The sequence below is a fragment of the Bombyx mandarina genome, chromosome 05 (genome assembly GCF_030267445.1).
Source record: "Bombyx mandarina strain Sakado chromosome 05, ASM3026744v2".
In the NCBI taxonomy this organism is placed as follows: Eukaryota; Metazoa; Arthropoda; class Insecta; order Lepidoptera; family Bombycidae; genus Bombyx; species Bombyx mandarina.
Window position 1 is genome coordinate 3,326,981 of NC_143212.1, and position 22,214 is coordinate 3,349,194.

The 22,214-nt window shown below is 38.2% G+C and overlaps 2 protein-coding genes across 3 annotated transcripts; one reads left to right on the forward strand and one right to left on the reverse strand.

Moving 5' to 3' along the window:
• The first annotated feature begins 1,608 nt into the window (after window positions 1-1,608).
• On the forward strand, window positions 1,609-3,945 carry LOC114244061 (replication termination factor 2). Its single transcript, XM_089727539.1, has 4 exons — window positions 1,609-1,806; window positions 1,905-2,084; window positions 2,457-2,666; window positions 3,245-3,945. Exons 1-4 carry the CDS (start codon window positions 1,738-1,740, stop codon window positions 3,767-3,769), a joined length of 984 nt encoding a protein of 327 aa, XP_089583665.1. The 5' UTR covers window positions 1,609-1,737; the 3' UTR covers window positions 3,770-3,945.
• On the reverse strand, window positions 2,811-22,066 carry pigeon (gamma-secretase activating protein pigeon). Of its 2 annotated transcripts, none has more exons than XM_089727538.1 (14): window positions 21,857-22,066; window positions 21,093-21,518; window positions 20,309-20,448; window positions 17,879-18,010; window positions 17,414-17,584; window positions 16,000-16,180; window positions 14,202-14,506; window positions 12,923-13,099; window positions 11,326-11,526; window positions 10,691-10,852; window positions 9,724-9,914; window positions 7,919-8,133; window positions 6,683-6,880; window positions 2,811-5,315 (listed from the first exon to the last, which is right to left on the reverse strand). In XM_089727538.1, exons 1-14 carry the CDS (start codon window positions 21,915-21,917, stop codon window positions 5,164-5,166), a joined length of 2,712 nt encoding a protein of 903 aa, XP_089583664.1. In that variant the 5' UTR covers window positions 21,918-22,066; the 3' UTR covers window positions 2,811-5,163. The 2 variants fall into 2 exon arrangements, with proteins under 2 accessions (XP_089583664.1, XP_028031523.2); XM_028175722.2 differs by having other exon boundaries at window positions 6,683-6,886.
• Window positions 22,067-22,214: the final 148 nt, after the last annotated feature.

Consider the following 22,214-nt stretch of genomic DNA (forward strand, 5'->3'; position numbering starts at 1 on the left):
ACTCATAATTGGATATCTCGGATTTTTTATTAATGTTACATTTAAAATCTGAGGCCTGTTTTTATTTGTGTGTGTTCGTTGTGAATGTTAACAAAATCATGATTCGACGCGTGAATAGATTATGAAATAACAAAAGTTTTGATTCGTTTGAGTTCTTTTAACTTTTAATTTTTTTTATTGCTATAAAGAACATACGACCGGGCAGATATTACAAGGTAAATGTCGCAAAAAAAAGTAATTATATATATACTTTTCTTTTACCTATAATACTTACATAAACTAACTGATAAACACATTAACCTTCTTTACATCACGCAATTAAGTGATAGTATAGGCTAAAAAATCTATTATAAGATATCAGTGACAACCCTAACAAGCCATCCCTATTTTGTCTTTTGGCGTTCCAATTTTGTGTTTTCTCGTCCCTAATTTTTCCAGTCTCGTTCCAAATTACCCTACAAACGTCCCAATTTTCCCCAAAAAGAAAGGAAAAAATATAAATTTTTTATTTTGTCGAAATATTGTATTTAAAATAAGAATATTGCAACTTACCGTTTGTTGTGGTATTTCCAGGTGTATTAAAAACTTATATAAACTGTGATCTTATTGAAAAAACAAAGATAATATTACTTTTTTTAAAAGTTCTTTAAGCTGTTTTAAAATGCACTTTTCAACCACTATTTTCAATTTAATTTGACGAATTTTTGGGACCAATTTAACTCATATGTAGTACTTCCATAGTTAACTTGGTTTTTCTTCTATACATTGATAAATATTAACATAAACAAAATTAGGTAGATTCAGTGCTACAGGTACTTTGAGAATCTTCCGCAGGTTTGTCCCAATTTACCCCAGGATCCCAATTTACCCCATGTCATGGTATAAAAAATGATATTATAAAATGAAATGAAGTTGATTAATATGAAACATGGCATGAAATGACATGAAAACGAAATGGAATGAAATGAGATGATATGGGATGAAATATAATCTCAGTTAAATGGTAGTCACTTACGGAGACTTTTTCGGAGGACTTTTTGGAAGATCCCGAGAAGTTACGTCCAACGGCTTTGTTTCATTTTTCCACATTTGTGCATTTTCACAGATACTAAGCAGTTAATATATCACCGTTATTACACATTTAAACTTGAAGAAACACTAAATAAACAAAATAAAACAAATCACACAACTTGACACCTCGCGTTCCCGCTAAAAAGTCCCCTAGTTCATTTAGTTTTTCTTCAGGTTTTAATGTGTAATTATGGTGGTTTATTAACTGTTTAATATCTGTGAAAGTGCACAAATGTGGAAAAATGAAACGAAGCCGCTGGACGTAACTTCTCGGGATCCTCCAAAAAGTCTACTGAAAAAATCTCAGTAAATGACTACCAGTTTACTGAGATTATATTTCATCCTATATCATCTCATCTCATTTCATTTCATTTCATCCCAGTTGATTAATGTCTCAAATTAATCGTCTTCGTTTCATTTCATCTCATTTCATTTTACTCCATAATAACATTTTTCATAAAAATAAGACATGACCTAAAGCTCTTAGTTACCAGGTCATAAAATCCATTATTTTTTTTAATCAATAACTGACAGCACAGTAAACGTCAGTTGACTTCGTCTAATACAAAATACGACCTTATGTAGTAAAAATTCAAGGGAAAAATATCACAACGTTGGTTTTGTCTTGGATAAAGAAATAGTGACAAAACACATATTTTTCACAAAATGGGTTGTGATGGCGGTACAATTCCTCGACGCGATGAGCTCGTTCGAATGAAAAAGAAGCCAGAACAGGTATAATCGCATGAACATTATCCTTGATTGATCATCAATTCATCATCCTTTTAATTAAGATTTACATTGACGTTTTATTTGTTAAATTTATTTCAAAGAAAGATAAAGATGCTGAAAGAAGTTTCAAGTGGCGTAATTGTGCGCTCTCGCAGCAAATACTACAAGAACCAATAGTGGCATGCAGTCTTGGAAGACTTTACAGCAAAAGTTCCGTTCTTGAGGCACTACTTGACAAGGAAACTAGGCCAGAATCAATTAATCACATTAAAAATCTGAAGGTCAGTAATCATATGGCTATATACAAACTATTTGATTTGATTTCCATTTTCAACAACACTAGATATATTCATTAGTTAAGCTTACCTAGGTTGTTAAGCCTGATATTAAACAAGTAACACACAGTATTAAACGAGTCCACGGATAAAACTAGCAGATCTGCAGCCATTAACTTGATGTCCCATTTGGTTTTTGATAATTTATTCTGAAAAATGTTATTTTGTCATGGCAGTTATTATGGTGGCAAGATCAAAGATGCCAGTAACAAGTTGATATCGCCAGTCCTCAAATAGATCTAAAAACCAATATAATTTAATAGACATTAATTTTGTATCAAGAACAAATGCAAAAATTGCTTTACCCATTTATTCCAGGATATTAAAGATCTGAAACTAGTCAAGAACCCTGCATATGTTCCTACAGACCATACTGATGGGACATTTGATAATGGGAGTGCTCCTTACATCTGCCCTATTAGTGGCTTGGAGATGACTGGAAAATTTCGTTTTGTTTTTCTCTGGAGCTGTGGCTGTGTACTTGCTGAGAGGGCACTGAAGGAAGTCCGACAGAACCTGTGCCATATGGTATGACCTAATGGTTTTTAATATCTGAAAAGATTAACTATTAAGTGAAAATTATGTTGAAATAATAGTTGAATTGTTTTAATTCAAAAAAGATGTGACTATATGTAGTCACATCTTTTTTGAATTAAAACTATATACATCCTATGGGATGATAAATACTTTTTTATTACAGAACAAAGTTCTATTTTTACAAGTGTATGTTAGAATGTAACTTTTATTACATACATAAAAATACATTCATTTTGTACTGTAGATACTAAAAATTTTATATGTTCAATTTCTTGATTAGAAAAATACTGATTAAAATATATATTTGGTATAAAATACCATACAAGAAAAAATGTTTTGGGTTTTCTATAAGCTTAAAGTCAAATATATCAAGTTATGGTTATATTAATGCAGTCTAGTGTGAATGTTAGGATAGCTGACATACAATACAATTGAAAATTCCACTTCATATCTCTAGTAGTGTTCACATAGATGCAACTAGGTTATTATTATTATAGATTGCGGTTAAGGATGTATGTATTATAAGATTAGCTAATTAATTACATCTTCACACTCCATTCTGTTTCCAGTGTCAGCAACCATTCACCGATAATGACATAGTTGTTCTTAATGGTACTGAGGAAGACATTGAAAAACTCAAAGACAAGATGGCAATTCGAGTATCAAACAGGAAAAACATTAAAAAGAACAAGGCAGAGAAATTGGAAAAGTCCATAATTAAAACTGAAATCAATTCAGGACCATCGACTTCTCAAGATAATCCATGTAACACAGCAGAGAAGCAGTCAACAGAAGTTAAAAGCGAGATTAAAATAGAAGCTGGAACAAGTAGTACAAAAGAAATTGAAACAATTCCATTATCTTTACCAAAATTCAATCCCAACAAACAACCTAGAGGACATTTTGGATCCCAAAAGAGAGCAGCCCCAACTGAACTGGCTCAGGATCCATCATACAAAAAGACAAAGAAAGATTACAGTATTGCAAAAGATCCAAAGGCCACTGATGTTTACAAATCATTATTTACATCACACAAAGATGAGAAGGAACAAGAGAGAGCACATTGGATCACATACAATCCATTCTACAACTGACACACTGGTCGTGGAGTGGAGTCCAGTGATTCTTGAGTCATTGTTTAGATACTCCACATGTATTTTCATGTGTCTGATGGTTTATTTACAATGTTAACAAGTATGACATTTTAATGTGATCTATATTAATGGCATATAATTTATTAAATCAATAAAAATCTATTGTTTTTTCATAATTATTTTTTTAAAACTTATATTGCACGAATAAATTGCACAGAAATCAAATGAGAGCCGAAAATTCTAATTTCTAAAAATTTGTGCATCTTTGGCACCAGTTCTAATCACTAAAATCGTTTGAGAGTAAATTATTAGCGTTCATATACTTATATAATTGGAATGTATTTAAATTTTCTAAGAAAAACATAGTTTTCATGTCTACAGCTACAAGCAAATTAAGACTAGTAATAAATAAATAATTAACAATAAAACTCAACTAGATACCAGTTAATTCACGTGTACAGAGACGACACAACACAGTCGAATTAAAAAAAAAATTATAATGCTAATTAATATCTTTCTAAAATTTGTAAATCTAAAATTGCACAGGAATAACTTCACATAGCGAATAATTAAACTAAGTATTCTAAATCAGTGGGGTGCAAACTAGGGGACGCGACCCCTGTCGGCATCGCTAGAAGATTGTTGGATGTCACCAATCTTTTTTATATTTCAGTCGATTGAGCAGCTTGTAATACACCGCTCCTCATGATCCTATCAAATACAGATCATAACTAGAATTTACTATCAAGGTCCGTTCACACAGGCCAGCTCGGAGAGAGCAGATTTTTATCACGTTGGAAACAGAGTTTTGAGTAATTGTAGTAAAGTTTATTTTTGCATGTGCACTTTTTTGTCATTAAGAATGCTTGAACGCGTTGACTGTGAAATAATTAGATCCGATTGCGCGCTCTTTCTCGCTCGCGTAGCCGATCGGCTCCCATTGCGTGCGCATACGCTTTCAGATCTCTTTCAGTCTGTCTATGTGAAATAGTTGGCAATTTATTTATTTATTTATTGCTTAGATGGGTGGACGAGCTCACAGCCCACCTGGTTTTAGTGGTTACTGGAGCCCATAGACATCTACAACGTAAATGCTCCACTCACCTTGAGATATAAGTTCTAAGGTTACAATGGCTGCCCCACCCTTCAAACCGAAACGCATTATTGCTTCACGGCAGAAATAGGCGAGGTGGTGGTAACCCATGCGGACTCACAAGAGGTCCTACCACCAGTAAAAAACTCCGCTCCGGCCGCTTCCAAACATATACGATCCGGTTCTGTGTGAAAAGAAAAAAACGGGCCGATGCTCTCCGAGCCGATCTGTGTGAACGGACCCTTAGTCGAAATTAATAGACGGACAATGCCGACGGCGGTGGGTGACTGCATATATAATTTTAAGCAACGCTGTTGTCTTGTTGCACTGACGCTAGAGTGGCCTCTATTATAAGATTGAAGTCCAGCTCGTTGAGGCTCGCTTTGGCCGTCAGCAGATCCAGGAATGTGTCCAACGGCGAAAGACGTTCTCCAGACGGCAACGCTGCGATACCTGTCGGAATAAATAATTAGGTACTTAATAATCGGTCTATTTGTTTCTAATGGCTACCGCACTGTTCCAACCAAAACGCATGATTTATTCTCGGCAGAAATAATGGTACCTAATAGTGGAACCTACTTGTACGAATGAACGGCCGTCTGGTGTAGTGGTAAGTGACATGGTCACTACATACGGGGTTCACGGGTTCGAATCCCGCCAAGGGAAGATATTTGTATGATAAATATAAAATGTCTTTTCCAGGGTTATGGATGTACATATATTAAATATGTGTATAATAAAAATCTTACATTTATATCCGTTATCTGGTACCTGTGACACAAGTTCTTTACGAACTTAGCACGGGACCAGTTAACGTGGCGTGACTGTTAGTAAATATTTATTATTATTCAAATATCAATACACAGCACGGCTGTGTTAAAAATATTGACCATTTTTGCTCCAGACCCTCGAGCGATATTTAATTCTTTTTTTACGAGATGTCCACGCGGTGGGGTTTTCAGGTGTGGTTAATATATATGTTATTGTACTTTCTATTTGAGCCATTCACTTTCCTGTCTTTGAAAGAAAAATTAAGTTCTGACACTCCTCCAATGTATGTTTTCTCTTAGATCATCTGGAAACCTTACACTCATAAAACTGAGTTAAATATCAGATCTTTCAACACAGCTTACAATTTGCATTAGAGAAGTCGGGTCTGTTGACGCGTGCACAAGTATTATAAAAAACCATTATTTGTCACCTTTGTATATTTGGGAAACAAACGAATGAACTAATCTAGTATTTAATGTTTTCTCTAGTCATAAACATATTAATTAAAATTATTTTTACGATTTAATATTACATTTTATGCACCGTTAAGCACCGTTAATGGATCGGGAGGATCCGTAATGGCGTGAAGGATGTGCAAGGACGTGTCTCTAGGGCAGGGGTTTCAATATGGCGCGTACGTAATCAGTGGCGGATTAAAGGTCCAGAGCGCCCTAGGCAATCACTTTATCGGCGCCCCTGTACCGGCCATAAATGACCATCATAATACTATAAGTTTTAACTAGTTGTTTTTGTAATTACGATGACGTTGTATCATCAAACCCTAGACTTTAGTAGACCAGAACCCTTGTACTTGCGCTAATGCGCGAATGAAATACAAACAAACCCGCAATATTGCATAATACGAGTATATCGATGCTTGTGCCATATAATCTATTACAGATTTAGATTATATCAGCATTTAGTTCTTAATCGTTGATATGTTATTTTCTTTATTTATTTAAAAATTCTGAGCTCGCGCGCCCCTTGTAACTTCGCGCCCCTGGGCACGTGCCTAGTTTGCCTTACGGATAATCCGCCTCTGTACGTACCGGTGTCGCGGACGGGGCGGTGTCGCGCGCGGTCGTGGCGGGCGGGCGCGGCGCCGGACAGCAGCGCGGCGGCGTGGTCGCGCGCCCGCAGCACCAGCGCCGCCCGCGCGCCCCACGCCGCCAGCGCGCGCCGCCCGCGCCCCTCCCCCGCCACCTGAATCAGCCGCAGCTTCTTGTTCACGCTGCACTTGTCTTCTTCTTTACCTGACAACAATCGTAATCGCTTACGAAAAAAGCTCTTACTAAGCACGCATATCGACGCTTGAAAGGTAAACGTGACTAAGCGATAATAACTGCTTTGTACATAAATTATAGGCAATAACCATATTCGATGCGCAAAAAAAATATATTTGTAGGTCTATTAAAATCATTTCCATCCTACAGCTACTAGCTAGATTCCTTAAAATAGCGTGTCTTAGCCTAACATTTATAAATAACCATTAAATATTTATTTGCTGTGAATTTAGCATTGTTTTTTTTTTAAGTCAAAGTTTTAATAAGCTAGTTTTTTTCAAAATTCCTTTAGCAATTTCTGCAAAATATGTAAAAAAAATTCTAAACAATAATGAAACAATATTTTCATAAAAAAAAAACAATTTAACTGTTTTTTAATTTTTAAATAAACTACTACTAATTGAATAAGAACTGTCTGATGAACACATTTTTGTTTAATACTTCACTATTAAATTTTATTGCCTTTTGTTTATTTCACTTTTACACTAAACACAATATTGCAAATTACCCGAGCACAACAATGGCGGAGAATTTTAGGTGCGTGAGAGCAGACGTAGACACTAACGCGCATGCGCACTTGCCAGTACCCAGGGAGAAAAAGTTACACTTTCTTCCCTGTACAGCGGAACGAAAACCGAACTTTCGTCGTAGGTAGGAGAAAAAAAATTAACCTATAGACATAGCCCACTGAGTTTTTCGCCGGATTTTCTCAGTTGGTCGCTTTTCCGATCCGATGGTAGATTCTGCGAAGCACTGCTCTTGCTGGGGCCAGTGTTAGCAACACCTCCGGTTTGAGTCCCGAGAGTTCACCTACACGCTAGGGTAAAGCTAAAATAGCGTCTCAAGGCTATTAACATAGGCAGGAAAAAAAAAGAATTCACATAGCTTCAGTTAGTCGTAGTAGCTACTAGCTTGAAATAGCCTTTCACCCCACGATATATTAATTTTACAACGTTATGTATGCTATTACATTTAATGGCTGTTTTGTTTGGTTGCACTCACCAGTCACGATAGCTTTCAGAACGTCGATCTGCAGTTCGAAGACGCTCCTGTGCACGTACTGCGCGAAGGCGGGAAAGGGCAGAGTGCGGTAGCCCAAGTACGTGAAGAATGATGTGAATCCTTGCGGCACAGGGAACGCTATGGAGTCGGTCACCAGGTAGTACTGCTCTAAGACTTTGAACAGTATGTATGCGTGGTTAGGATCCATATCGTCACTGAAAGGAAATTTATTTTTTTCAACCATAAATGTAGTTACAAGTCAAATAAAATCGATGTCGGCTTTGACGATTTTAAATGGAGCACCAAAAAATGGACAAACAGTACCAATCTGTTAACTTAAACTTAGATTAGATTCATAGACTTTTTGTATTTTAAATAGCTCGGTCCTATATTAAAATTACTTTTTGTGAGATATGAAATTAAAGTATCAAGTAAATAACGGTCGTCCTACCTTTGAACTCCCAACATGTAACCGCTTCATGGCTCAAACAACTACCCATAGTTAAGCAAATATAGCTTAATGCACGTGACAGCTGTCAAAGTGACGTTTCTAGTATAAGTAAAGAACAAATGAACTTCATTCGACTTATTCAAAATCATTCGATAATGAATTTTTTGGCACAGAATCTAACCCTAGATATATATGTATGTAGCTCTGTCATTTTTCTCGCGTATTAAGCTATATTTAACACAGTGCTGCCCCACAAAGAAACAATGTGATAATGTAAAATGAAACGACAAACAGAAAGATAAAAAAAGCTAAAACACACACAGAAATCAAACTAAATAAGAAACAAAATCGCTTGGCACGGATCAACTTTGAGATACAAAAAATAAAGCTACACACAAGGCTAGATACAGAAAACCAAGCTGTAACAACACTAACGGTCAAAAAAGGAAAATCAAAACCGCTTCGTACTAAAACGAAACAAAAACACATGAACACCAAATAACAAAGACCATTCGAAACAAAACACTGGAATAATAAAAGAAACAATTTTTACATACAGAAGCTGCATCAAAACAACGCATCAATCATTTGAAAGTACCACACGAACTAGATAGAGTGCGAAAAAAAGCAAAGCTAAAAAATAATAATCGCCTCTTTTTGAAGTCGATTACCAAGAAACCAAAACATTTCGAAACAAAAAAACACTGTCTCAATACTTTCATAGTTTAATCTCGTGTTTATTTGTCAAAATAAAATGCATGTGATGAAAAAATAATTTAAATCCATTTATTTATAAGACAATATTATAGCAAGTCGTTTTTTAAATATCGCTACAAGTGCGTGCGCGGTGCGAACATCTTGTTATCTCACACCCGTACTTTCATAACGGTTATGTTATGAAATATATACGCTTCCATATTATTTATCAACGATCATCGGCTTTAAAATGTTTTCGAGTTGTTTCTGTCAAGCAAAAAAATTCGTAATGTATCGAGTCCTCGATACGAAAACTCGATACTCGGTACTCGATAGCCAGTCTTCGAGATTTACGTTACCGTATGTCAAAACAATGTTCGTGCTCTCGATTATGAGTATAAAGTTCGAGTTTCGAGAACGTGACGATTCGATTGCGAAAGGAAAGTAAGTAAATTCATTCGTGCTGCTGAAAATTATTATTTTTACGGACGGTAGGGGCGCGGTTTAAATCCGATCTGAAATTTTCGATAGTAATTCGTGCTCGTCCCTCTGATCGTATTTATATAAACGAGCTCGAAATTAAACCATGAGAGTGTTGTTGTTGGACGCACGACACGGGCAAGTTTCTGCAAGCGAATTGTTGAGGGTCGACTGTTACATGAAAGTGAATCCGCGCTGCTGCTGGTGCGCGGGCACGGCGGCCAGCGCGCGGCACAGCGCCCGGCACAGCGCGCGCGCCGCGTCCAGCTGCGCCGCCGCCCAGCGCGTGGCGGCCGCGTGCACGCCGCCCTGCACGCCCGCCGCGCCGCCGCTCTCGCGCATCAGGTGCACGCTCACCTCGCGCAAGTTCTGTGCCACCAGTGTGCTTAGTGCGAGTTCCTTAACGTTCTCGATAGCGTAAAAGTTAAGCCAATTTTGTATGCAGTTTGAACAGCGCCCCTAGCGGCAAACGTACGCAAACGATCCCATTCCATGCAAATATAACTTTTATGCTATCGAGAACGTAAAAAAACTCGCACTGAGCACAAAGTACCGTCACTAACCAAACTAACGCGTCAGCTCACTACGAGCTGCGACCCGCAGAATAGCGGATAGCGACTCCTACAACTAGACGCCGAAGAAGGGTTTCTAAACGGCAGCAGAATCTTCTGGAAATTCTATAAACTGAATCCATATCGAAACGTTTGCATAAAGTTTTGGAGAAGTTTAACAACGGGGTTAATCTTTTACTGAACGATTGATATTGCTCGGTAGACCGACGGTCCGAATGTTGTTATTCGGAACTTGCATATCCGAAGACTTATCTTGAAAATGTCGTACACACAAATTTATCAGAACGAAACTTTAGTCGATGCGGGTAGGCTCTGACTGAAGTCAGCGCTGTGCTGTGCGCGGACGACGACGTATCGGCCCGACGTCACAGCAAACCGGTTTTCGGTGCGTGTGTCCAATGTAGTCGACTGGTGCGCATCGACACGGCTGAAATTTGTGTCGGAATAAAATGTAATGTGATGTATGTAAATGCGTATCAGTTGTGTGTAAGCGTATATATTGTGGGAGTGGCCCACAATGTTTTTTTTTCTTTCGCGACCCTTATTAAGTGGTGATTATCGATGAGTACTCACCGCAGCCACTATATGCTCCTGTTTGCTGGCAGTGCACACGTCCAGTTCAAAGAAGGGCAGCAAGTCCTGCCCGTTGCCCAGCGACGAGCGGCGCTGCGAGCCCAGCGCGGGCCCCGGGCCGCTCGGGGACAGCGGGGTGCTGCACCGAGACAACGCTTCCGGCTGAAATTCGTTATTATATCGACGCTTGAAAGGCAAACGTAACTAAGCGACAATAACTGCTTTGTACATAAATGATAGGCAATAACCATATTCGATGCGCAAAAATATATATTTCTAGGTTTAAATTAAAATCATTTCAATCCTACAGCTACTAGCTAGATTCTACTACAGCTAGATTCGTTAAAATAAATTTTGTTTTCAGGTATTTCAACTTTTAATTAGTCTACTGTAAAGTTCACGTATTGTCGTTTAGTCACGTTTGCCTTTCAAGTGTCGATATATAGAATTTCGATGCTCTATTGCTGTCTATGGGCTCCTGTGACCATTTAACACCATGTAGGCCAGGAGGTAATCTAAGAGAAAGTTATTAGAGGAGGCCACGACCCCCAGCATTGAGGAGTATCGACGCCAGGAGGAGGCCTTGACATCCACAAGAGCAATAAAAGGAAAAAAACTAAGATTTTGTGGAATACCTGGTAACAATGCAGGCTCACTCGCAGCTTATCGGTGACGACGGTCGGATGTAGACGGGTGACTGGCGGAGCGGACAGAGACGCCCAGACCCTCGTCCACACGTCCTCGGAGAACTGGCACACGCGCTGCCGAGGAGCCAGCACGACCGCGCTGCTGCTCCACAGCTTCTCCTGGCTCACCGACACGCACATGTCGCGAACCTGACAAAGGGAAACCTACATTTTGTAAGCAGACGAGCATACGGCCCACCTGACAGTAAGTGGTTACCGACGCCCATGGAACTTACAAACGCCAGGGACAGAGTCAAGCCGCTGCCCACCCTCGCTTTCTTCTTATTTCATTATTTATTTTTTAAATCAGCGTACCCTCACATCCTTCAATGATATTTCGGATGTTTGATTAACTACATTATTTTACTCCAAACAGTAAACACCTTTTTTTCCCCTACCTACTCGCTAGTAGCCGAAGACTATTCCTGATTCGCCCGGACGGATAGGTTCGCTCACGGGCTCTCAACCTACGAGAATTTGCTAACATTAACCCTAGCAAGAGCAGTGCTTCGCAGAATCTACCACCGAATCGGAATCGCGACTTACTGAGAATATCCGGCGAGAAGCTCAGTGGGCTATGTCTATGGGTTAGTTCACTCGTCGAGCTCGTGGTCGTAATCGACATTATTTTACGCGAAACAGTAAAAAACATCATTAAAAATCAATGTCTTAAAACAGCATCATAATTAGTTGCAAGAACAGTCGCAGTCCACACACCCGGCTACGTAACCTCTTTGGCCGCCCACTTTAATCAAAATCATTTAAAAAATGGTAGTAATCTAGTCACCTAATTCGCATAATAAGGTTCCGTATATTGTACTTAATATTCCGGTAACTAATTATAAGTATTACTTATTCTATTGGGGAGAACAATACTGTTTTATTGCCCTAGTAGGCAGACGAGCATACGACCCACCTGATGGTGAATGGCTACCATCGCCCATGAACGTCAAGGGCACAACGAAGCCGCTGTCTGCCTTAATTATCTTCCATTCAATACAAGTGCACCAAGTGGCAGCGGGAGTCGTCTCTTAGCCAACAATAGTACTAACAAACAAACAGTCCAATAACAGCTGAAGCCAATAGGGCCCACAGTTCACAGAACTATCGAGATCATAGTTGAAATCGTCCACATGAACGTTGGGGAAGGTTTGACTGCGTTCTAGTGTAGGATGGGGCGTATATGAGCGGCAATATGGAAGTTAGGCGAAAGACTATTCGTGAATATTCAGATATTTGTGAAAACTGAACAATATTCTGTAAATTGTGATGGGAATTTTATTATTTTGATAATCCCAGAACTGTCAACAAAAGCTTTTTTTAGTTAAAACCCCAGAGGCACGTCTCGTAGCAACGCCTTTCTAATTATAATGCTATTATAACTTATTGCTAAAGTTTCAACGTCCCGTATTCTCCCTATCTTTTAACTTCAAAGAGTCAACGTCTCGTATTCTCCCTATCTTTTAACTCTAGCCTTCCATTACGTGGATGCTATTCCATCGCTCGCTGATTGGTTACTTGACTGCAAACGTCGTATATACATTACCTTGACATCAGAAAACTTTAGGTGCAGCATGAATGGAAGCATCTTCATGAGTCCCAGTGCGGAAGAGGGTAGCGAGCGTCGTGTGACCGCGCATGTGGTCGCCACCAGGTACTCTTGCATGACGCGCTGGAACGAGCCCAGCCCGCCGCGCTGATTCAGGCACATCCACGATATCAGCTGTTCAACATTCATCATCATCATCATCATTACTGCGATTAACGTGCTCGTGGCATATCGTGCGAAGTGCTTACCGAAGTCCATAGACACCTACCACCTGAATTTGTCGTAGCCTAAAGGATAAGAAGTCTGGTGCATTTGTATGTAGCGATGCAACGGTGTCCGAATCCCGCAGGCGGGTACCAATTTTACAAAAAAAAATATTATTGCTTATATGTGTGGACGAGTTCACAGCCCACCTGATGTTAAGTGGTTACTGGAGCCCATAGACATCTGCGACGTAAATGCGCCACCCACCTTGAAATATCAGTTCTAAGGTCTGTGTAGTTACAACGGCTGCCCCGCCCTACAAACCTGCTGGTTTACTGGTGGTAGGACCTCTTGTGAGTCGAGTCCGCGCGGGTAGGTACCACCGCCCCGCCTATTTCTGCCGTGAAGCAGTAATGCGTTTCGGTTTGAAGGGTTTTATGACCCAAACTACACGGACAAAATAATTCTACTATAGTCGATTTGCAAATGCATCAGTACTTATTCATAGTGTCGTATTTATTATGGCGGATATGTCCGGGCCGTATCATGTTTGCCAATCTTGTTTTAAATCAATCCAAATAGTTTCGTGTGACTGAAGAGCAAAAAGCCTTTTAAACTGTATATTGATATATTAAAATATCTAACAACAAAAAAATCAGTTTTACGATTCGAAAAATTCCTCTAACTCAATTAGCACTGTGCCTCGATTTTCAAAGATATCTATTGATACGGAATGTCACATAACAGTTGTTATCGATGGGAAGGGGAAAATAAAAGTGCTATTGCAATGAAACATAAGTCATCGATCGACGCGAGTCAAGGAAATATTCTATTAACAGTTTTTGTGTTGAAGCTCCTATTCACTTTACACTTTTTTTTTAGTACAACGGTAAATGGAAACGATTATTAACAGCCATATACTTTTTGATGGTCTTCAATGATTATATACACAAAAACAATGCTCACTGTTTTTTTGTTATTCCTCTATAATTATGTAGGTTTTTTGTGCACACATTTTTTGTTTAGCTTGTAAATTTATTAAGAGTAGTTTGTAACTAGAAAACAGAGTTACCTCTTCAGCCAATTCCATATTGTTCTCGTGCTGCACCAAGTAATGTATGATGGCCAGTTTATTTTCTATGGCCGTGTTGCTCTTGAACGTCGCGGTCAAATCCTTTTCAGGGATGACCATGGCCACCACGTCCAGAGTATTGAGGTCGACCATGGCGTGCTGACCCCAGCCCAGCAGGGGCGCGAGGCTGGGCCCGCTGTCGCACTCGTCCACCGGCAGGACGATGTGACAGCACGGCTCGTGGTGGAGGCTGATGTCTATCAGATGCGTGTACAGCATCGGTATATTCACCAAAAGATGATTTTCTGTGAAAAACAATCAAGGATTACGTGTAACTATACTGAGACCTTAGAACTTATATCTCCAGGTGGGTGGCGGATTTATGTTGTAGATGTCTATGGGCTCCAGTAACCACTTAACACCAGGTGGGCTGTGAGCTCGTCCACCCATCGAAGCATTTAAAAAAAAACACATACGATAATCAATTTCTTCGGTTGCCACGAGTCGCGGAGGTGATAATTAAATAAAATCACCACAATATTTAAATTTCAAAAATATCTAAAATCTATAAAACTTCGATCAATCAATTCAACTTGAAATTGAAATGCTAGTTGTGGAGATGATAATTGAATAAAATCACAAAAATATTTAAACATCAAAAATATCTAAAATCTATCGTATTGGTCAATTTAACTTGAAATTTTCACCAAAATTATTCGATCCATAATTATTGGCATCAAATAGCGGTACAGTTCATTTATGTTGAACGAAAAAAATTGGTATATTGTATAGACGAGTAAACAAAATGGTGTTGAGTGGTTACCGGACCCCATAGATACCAAAATGAGAATGCACCACCCACTTTGAGACTTGTGGTCTATGTCTCAATTTTATAGTCATTACGAAAATTATTCTTCTTTTTAGCGGGTCGATTTTTATGTTTATGTTTTTTCTTTATCGTTGAAGTCATTCGCTAACATTTGCTAAATACCTAAACCTAAACCTGCCTGCAGGATTCTAACACCGGCACTGTCGCATCGATCGATACGAGTGCACCGGGCGTCTTAACCTTTAGGCCACGACTACTTCAAAACATTAAGCAATGCGCATTAAATGGCACTATTCTATAATCCATGGACTGCTTTTCGCACGAATGTGACAATACTAAAAGAGCTTAATGTTAAAACTAGACTCTCCACAATATGCATTCGTAGAGTATTGGAGTTCTTAGGACACATTGCTCGAAAGGAGGGTCATAACCTTGAGCAGCTGATGGTGACGAGCAAGACAGAGGGCAAACGTCCCAGAGGACGCAGTCCCACGAGATGGTCGGACCAAATCCGGTCTTGTCTGGACATCAGGCTCCACGATGCCCTCCACGAGGCCAAGGATCGCAGCAGATGGAGAACAATCGTACAAGAGAGATTGATGAAGCGGGGGAGTCACGACCCTCAGTAATGAGGAGAACAACGCAAGGAGGAGGATTCTATAATAGTCTAGCTTGATTCACTTGTTCCCTTAGAATAAATTACTTTGATAATTTGTATATGGAAAGTTTAAGGAAATATAAATATACTAACCATACTCGCCCGCTTCGCTGGGCATTTAAAATTAATACGATTATTTATTGTCATTATTATTAAAAAGTCCAACACTCATATAAATATTAGCCTATCCATTAAGTATATGTATTTTCTACATGGATACCATGTTTCAAGTAAATCGGATGTATGGTTCACTAGTTATAACGGAACATCCGTAAAAACCACTGTATATTTATATATTAGTATAGATCTACCTTCGTATAAAGTGTAAGATGGGCGTAACGACTTGGCCAAGACCCAGGGCAGGTCCGGCACTACAGTGTGCACTACGCAGCCGTGATGCAGCAGGGTTATCGAATACGCGAAGTTGACTCCGGAGTCCTTCAGGTCCGTGCTGTCTTCCAGCACTAGGGATGTGGCGGAATCGTCTAGGGGCTGTCAAATTATAATTATTATTGTAGACTTTTTATACCTATTCAACTTATTTTATTATTACCAGCGGTTTCGCCCACGTGGTCAAGGAAAAGTAGTCACGTATTTTTTTTAAGTTAATAAGGGGGTTCTAGGAAATTACAGAGAGTAATATCTTAAATTATTTAAAATTGTTGACCTTATAAACGTTAGCTGTAAAAAAAAACTCTATGGTATTAGGTTTTTAATAATTTATATGTCTTTTTTAAATAAATTTTATTTAAATGAATTAAAAAAAGTTTATTAATTCAATGTGATGTTTTTACTTGTAATCCCATCGGTTGATCGGTCGGAAGTGTTAATATTCGATGTCAAGATGAATAAGGCCGTCTAATAGAAATCAAAATGCCGCTATCCACCCCACGACAGAGTGAAGTGTTACCATGCAGTGGATTCATTCACCACCTTTGTCTATAAAACACTTAGCCTGTGTATATCCTTACATATAATATTAAAATCAATAATTGCGGGTTTGTTTGTTTGTGTACGTAGCATGTGCAATTCTTTTATCAGAATGAATTTAAAGTATCAGTTCATTCGCCATTTCAGATAAGGTGACTGTTGCAGTACTAACAAGGCAGCCACAGTCCGCGAAAACAGTAATTATGTTAATGGGACTTCATTTAATATTTAGCAAGTCAATAATCAGTCAAGGGTTGATGATAGCTTTGACATATCTCCTTACATTTTTCCATTACTTAACTGGTCGACAACGCTACTTAATTTTCAGTTTTTTAGAAATAGGCAAAGGGAAAATCTTCCAACGAGCTGATGAATTTGCTCGGCAGACCGACAGCCCCAATATTGTTGTTCAGAATTTATGTGGAGGCTCATCATGAGAATGACATTAGCGCGATTCATTTATTTATTTATTTAAAAAAGTACTGCCACATCACAAACATTTAACATTGAAAATAACTTAAACTATTTAATTTATGGCCTGATGCATATGACAATAATGGCGTACCTACATAAGATTGGCAATTCATCGGCTCGAAGATGGAATACTCATACAATAATAAAAATAAAAATAATACCTAATGAAAACATACTTTGGAATTCAAATTTAACAAGTAAAACAGTAATAATTGTTGAAATATTAATATGAATGTCTAATAAATGTCATATCATATTAAAAAAGAAAAGAAGAAATGTCAATACAATATCAAGCATACATCAAACACTATTATTGTGTACCTTGTACAAGTAGTGATGACAGATGCACAATACGCCCCGCTGGTCGCACACGATCTGCAAGTCTAGGCTGCAGTCGTGGACGCGTAGTGGTATAGGATCGTCCTCGTAAGCCCCGCAAGCGGCCCCCTCCGCCGAACTCGATACGTGAGGCAGACTTAGGGGGATGTTCACCTTGTTCAAACATCGGTAGCATCACTACATAGTATAAAACAAAGTCGCTTTCTCTGTCCCTATATCCCTAAGTATGCTTAAATCTTTAAAACTACGGATCGGATTTGGATGCGGTTTTTTTAATAGAGTGATTGAAGAGGAAGGTTTATATGTATAATAACATCCATTAAATAGTGGAGAAATCAATAATAAATTACAGTTTCTGAAGCGAAGCGAGGGCGGGACGCTAGTTCATTATATTTAACAATAAAAATCCGACGCGGAATTCATAACATTCATCTGAAACACACTTACGACAGTCTCGTGCGGTAGATCGGCGTGGAACTGTAGAGCGGATAGAGTGGGCGTAATTTCTGAAGGAGATTTCACCTCCTCGCCCTCAGCGAAGCTCTGCGATGCTTGTCGAAAATGAATGTGGTACAAAACCTAAACGTAATAACTCGGTTGAACGGGAAACATAATGTTATTGAATCGTAATTCAGTATGTGGGTATATAGACGAAGTTTTTCCACGGCTGGCTGCTCGGATCGAGGGTCTCTATAGATTGATTCTAAAGTATAAGTTACGTTAAACCAAAAGCACTTTTATGTTCGGTCTGGTTCGTTCACTCTATATTGTCAGTAGAGGATGTAAGGTTATCTTCTCCGCGCCGATATTAATAACCTAAACATTATGCCCTTGTTGTTTTACTTAATTAATATTCATCATACTGTTGTTCCTTCACCGTGGACGCTAATCGTGAACATTTGTTAAGTACGTATTTCATCAGAAAAATTGGTACCCGCCTGCGGGATTTGGACACTGTTGCATCGCTAGATACGAATGCACCGGACGTCTTATCGACTTCGTCCACTGTGACCAGCGCGTTCTTATAACATATATTCAATGTTTTTTTGTATACTTGTCATGCTGGTCTGCTTTGGGCAGACGTGCGTTCTGGCCGGCTTATGGTGAGTGTTCACTATTCAGAGGCAAAACTATACCCTGTCAATCATGCTTAGGAATCAATTAAGCATAGTTTAAAGAAAGACATGAGTGGGACACTTTTGAAACAGAAATGAACTAGAAAACTGAGACTAACTAAATGAATTTTAAAATGATGAGGTATACTGCAAGAAGAATAATCCACCATTAGGTCTGAGTTGACTACCATACTGCTTTCGTCCATGCCAGTTCTACTTAGAGTATTAAGCGGTAGGCAGCGGCTTGGCTCTGCCCTTGGCATTGCTGAAGTCCATGGGCGACGGTAACCACTCACCATCAGGTGGGCCGTATGCCCGTCTGCCTACAAAGGCAATAAAAAAAAAAAAAAAAGAAATTCTATTCTCTCCATAAATCCTTGGACTATCTCCATGTTAAAGTTATTTGTTGTAATTAACCTGAGCCTATTCTGGACATTGGACTCATGTATGGTCCAGGACTTATATAAATGCACCTAAAAAAGCGGATCCTATCACTAAGAATTTCCAATAGGGATCGCAGTACCCTATAATACTAAGAAAACGCTCCTGCTCATTCACCTGTGAATTTTTTTTTCCTACCTAAGCCTTGGGAAGCTATTTCAACGTAACCTTAACTAGTAGGTGAGCTCACGGAGCTCAAACCAGAGTGCTGCTAACACTGACCCTAGCAAGAGCAGTGCTTCGCAGAATCTACCACCGGATCGGAAACGCGACCCACTGAGACGATCCGGCGAGAAACTCAGTGGGCTGTGTCTATAGGTTAATTCGCTCGTAGAGCCCTTCGGCGCAAGCGACGGGTTCGACGAGGACGGTGACCGGGGTGTGAATAGCTTTACCTTTGATGACACCCAGAGAGACAAGAGGCATCGTAACATTCATAGGTCATTGTTCACCATTAAATGAGGCGTATCCTCTGCCTACAGTAGCAATAGTAATAAGACTGTATAATTAGATCGGGCATTTTTTGCAATGAACAACTTGAAGTTATCATGAAGTTCAACGACAAAACCAAGGCCTTAGGTACCTACTTAATAAAAATTAATAAAATATGACAATGCACACAATGACGCTAATATTCCAGCACTTTATAAAAGTGACATAGGCTTTTTAATATTATTATAATATTTTGATATTCTATTATATTCTATTCGTTTCTATGTTTTATTTTAAGAATTCTAAATATTTTTGTCTTTAGTCATGAATGCAAAAACGTTTTTTTGTCTTTGTTCTTTAGTAGTTATTGACGAGCTTAAGTGTTACCTATCTTTTTTAAATTGCATGCAGTTTTACAATAAATTATCAAAAACTTATCCAAATAGAAAATGCAAAAGCAAAAATGCATTTAAATCTAGAGGGTACCACTTGGTTTAGGTTGAATTTCAACCACTGGATGAAGTACTATGACAGTACCACACGGTTATTAAAATATAGGCACGTTTATAATAGAATACAATCAAATTTGTATGAGTTGGAGAAGAGTTTGATCGTGGAACAGATGCAATAAGCGCTCTAGGGGCCGAATTCCAACACGATGGTGTAGAGTATTGTAGAGACAACAGGAGAAACTCTACATCCGTCCGTATTGAACTGGCGCGGGACAGAAGTAAATGGAGACAAATCATACATACAATACATACTCTCAATCCTCATTAGTGAGGGAATCTTAAAGAAGAAGAATAGCGTAAGCTTTACTAACCTTCAGAATACGTAACAGTCACATTTCTCAGAAGAAACGAAATAAAAAGTCTGATTGAATATTTACCTGATTAACACAATCCCACTGAGCCCAGGAAAAAACTTTTACAACGGTTTCCGGTTCAGGATATATGCCATCAAAGCCCCATTTCTCTGTTCCATCGTCATATTCATTTAGAAACATTGGCGTGCGATATATTTTTATGTCTGAAATATGATATTATAAAGTATTAGATTTGTTTTATTACGTGAAATCATACAGTTTTGGACAGAGACTTATGCAAAAACTACTTTAAAACAATATTATGAATTGCTGTGAATGTTATATTCATACGGTTGGTAGCCTGTTTGCAATCTCATCAAACAAAAGAACGCCATTGATAACAATAGTTTCTAATCCACTTGTGTTCCGAAGGGAGTTAATAACATGTGTCATTATCCAGCAGTTCATTTACTACAGATAAGAAGTCATTATTTTAACACAGACACTAGCACTGTTCAAAATAGGATATTAGTATAGCTTAGATATAAACGATACAAGCTATAGATATGAGTATAGCTAAGATAGTCTATATCCGTTGCACTGTTATTTTACCAATATGTTTTGAAACGGTTGCATTATTTGAGCTTGCTATAAAATTGTGGTCTAGCTTAACATTTATTTTATAGTAGTCGAATTTGAAATGCATCATACATTTAATTGCTGAACCAGGTTATGTTGAAATAAATAAGTGACTTACAGTACAGTTTTACCGTACCAAGATATCTTAGATAGAGCTAGCTGTTAAACTTATTCACTATTAAGCAAAATATATATTTTTAATCTATTACTTATTCTTAAACAAACTCACATTCCAAATGTTTGAACAGAAGGAATCTGTCATTTCTTATACCAGGGCTGTATTTATTACTCTTCCCGTATATATATTGTACCATTAATTGTTTTGTAGAGCTATCTTCAATTTGTTCACTGACTCTTTCTTTGTCAGGAAGTAAACACATTAAATAAGCACAGTACAAAGGCTCTTTTGCCTCAGCATCATCAGTTGGAAGTTTCTTGACAACATATGCTAAAAGACTTTGTGTCGCATTCACTGAAGCTTGTATGATATTAGTTTTCTTGTCAAATGTGTGTAGAATAGTCAGAGATTTTGTTTTATTTACATATATGCCAATGTTGAGGACCTCCACATTATTTTTTGTATTTGAAAGCCAAGTAAGTAGTTGGGAACCATCTTGTTCTTGTCCTAAAAGACGCCACTCTCGTGCTGTAATTTCTGAAAAGCATTTTCCTCGATTTACATATATTTATAGGATGCCTGTCGCTCTAACTGCCTTTTTTTCGTAAAATCATTTATTTTTTTGTAGTTAATAGTTTCATTTATAGATAAATAAAATAATGTTGTCTGGAATTACAGCATTAGAACTACATATAGTGAATTTGAAAATATTACTAATAAATGTTTACATTTATTTGACCAATTAACACAAGTAAATGAGTATGTAAGTAATTAGAAACCACTTTAAGGCCAGCCAACCTGCAGTCGACAATATTTTGAACTAAAGCGTCAGGCCCAATTGAGATAGCAATCCATAACGCAAAGCTTCAACATACCCTCCTCACTTGCTGCCTGAAGTATTCCACACAATTTCACCGCAATATTTTGAACAGCCATTTTAAAATAGTTTTTTCAATTTCACCTGTTACATTTACAAATAATAACAACAGTTCATCATATCGCCACGTTATCAATTGAATCAACGCACCTTTATTGACTTTTCTCGCTCATTTTCCATCAGCTGGCGCCCAGCTGTTAATGTGGTCTGAAGTTAGGATTATGCTTTTTGCCAACAAAAAGAAAATAATTTTAATACGACTTTGTTGGTATTCCTGTATCACTACAGACACAAACTGTCCAATCAAAAAGAAGCGTTGATTTTGGTTTTACATTTCGTTTCACTCGAAAAAAATT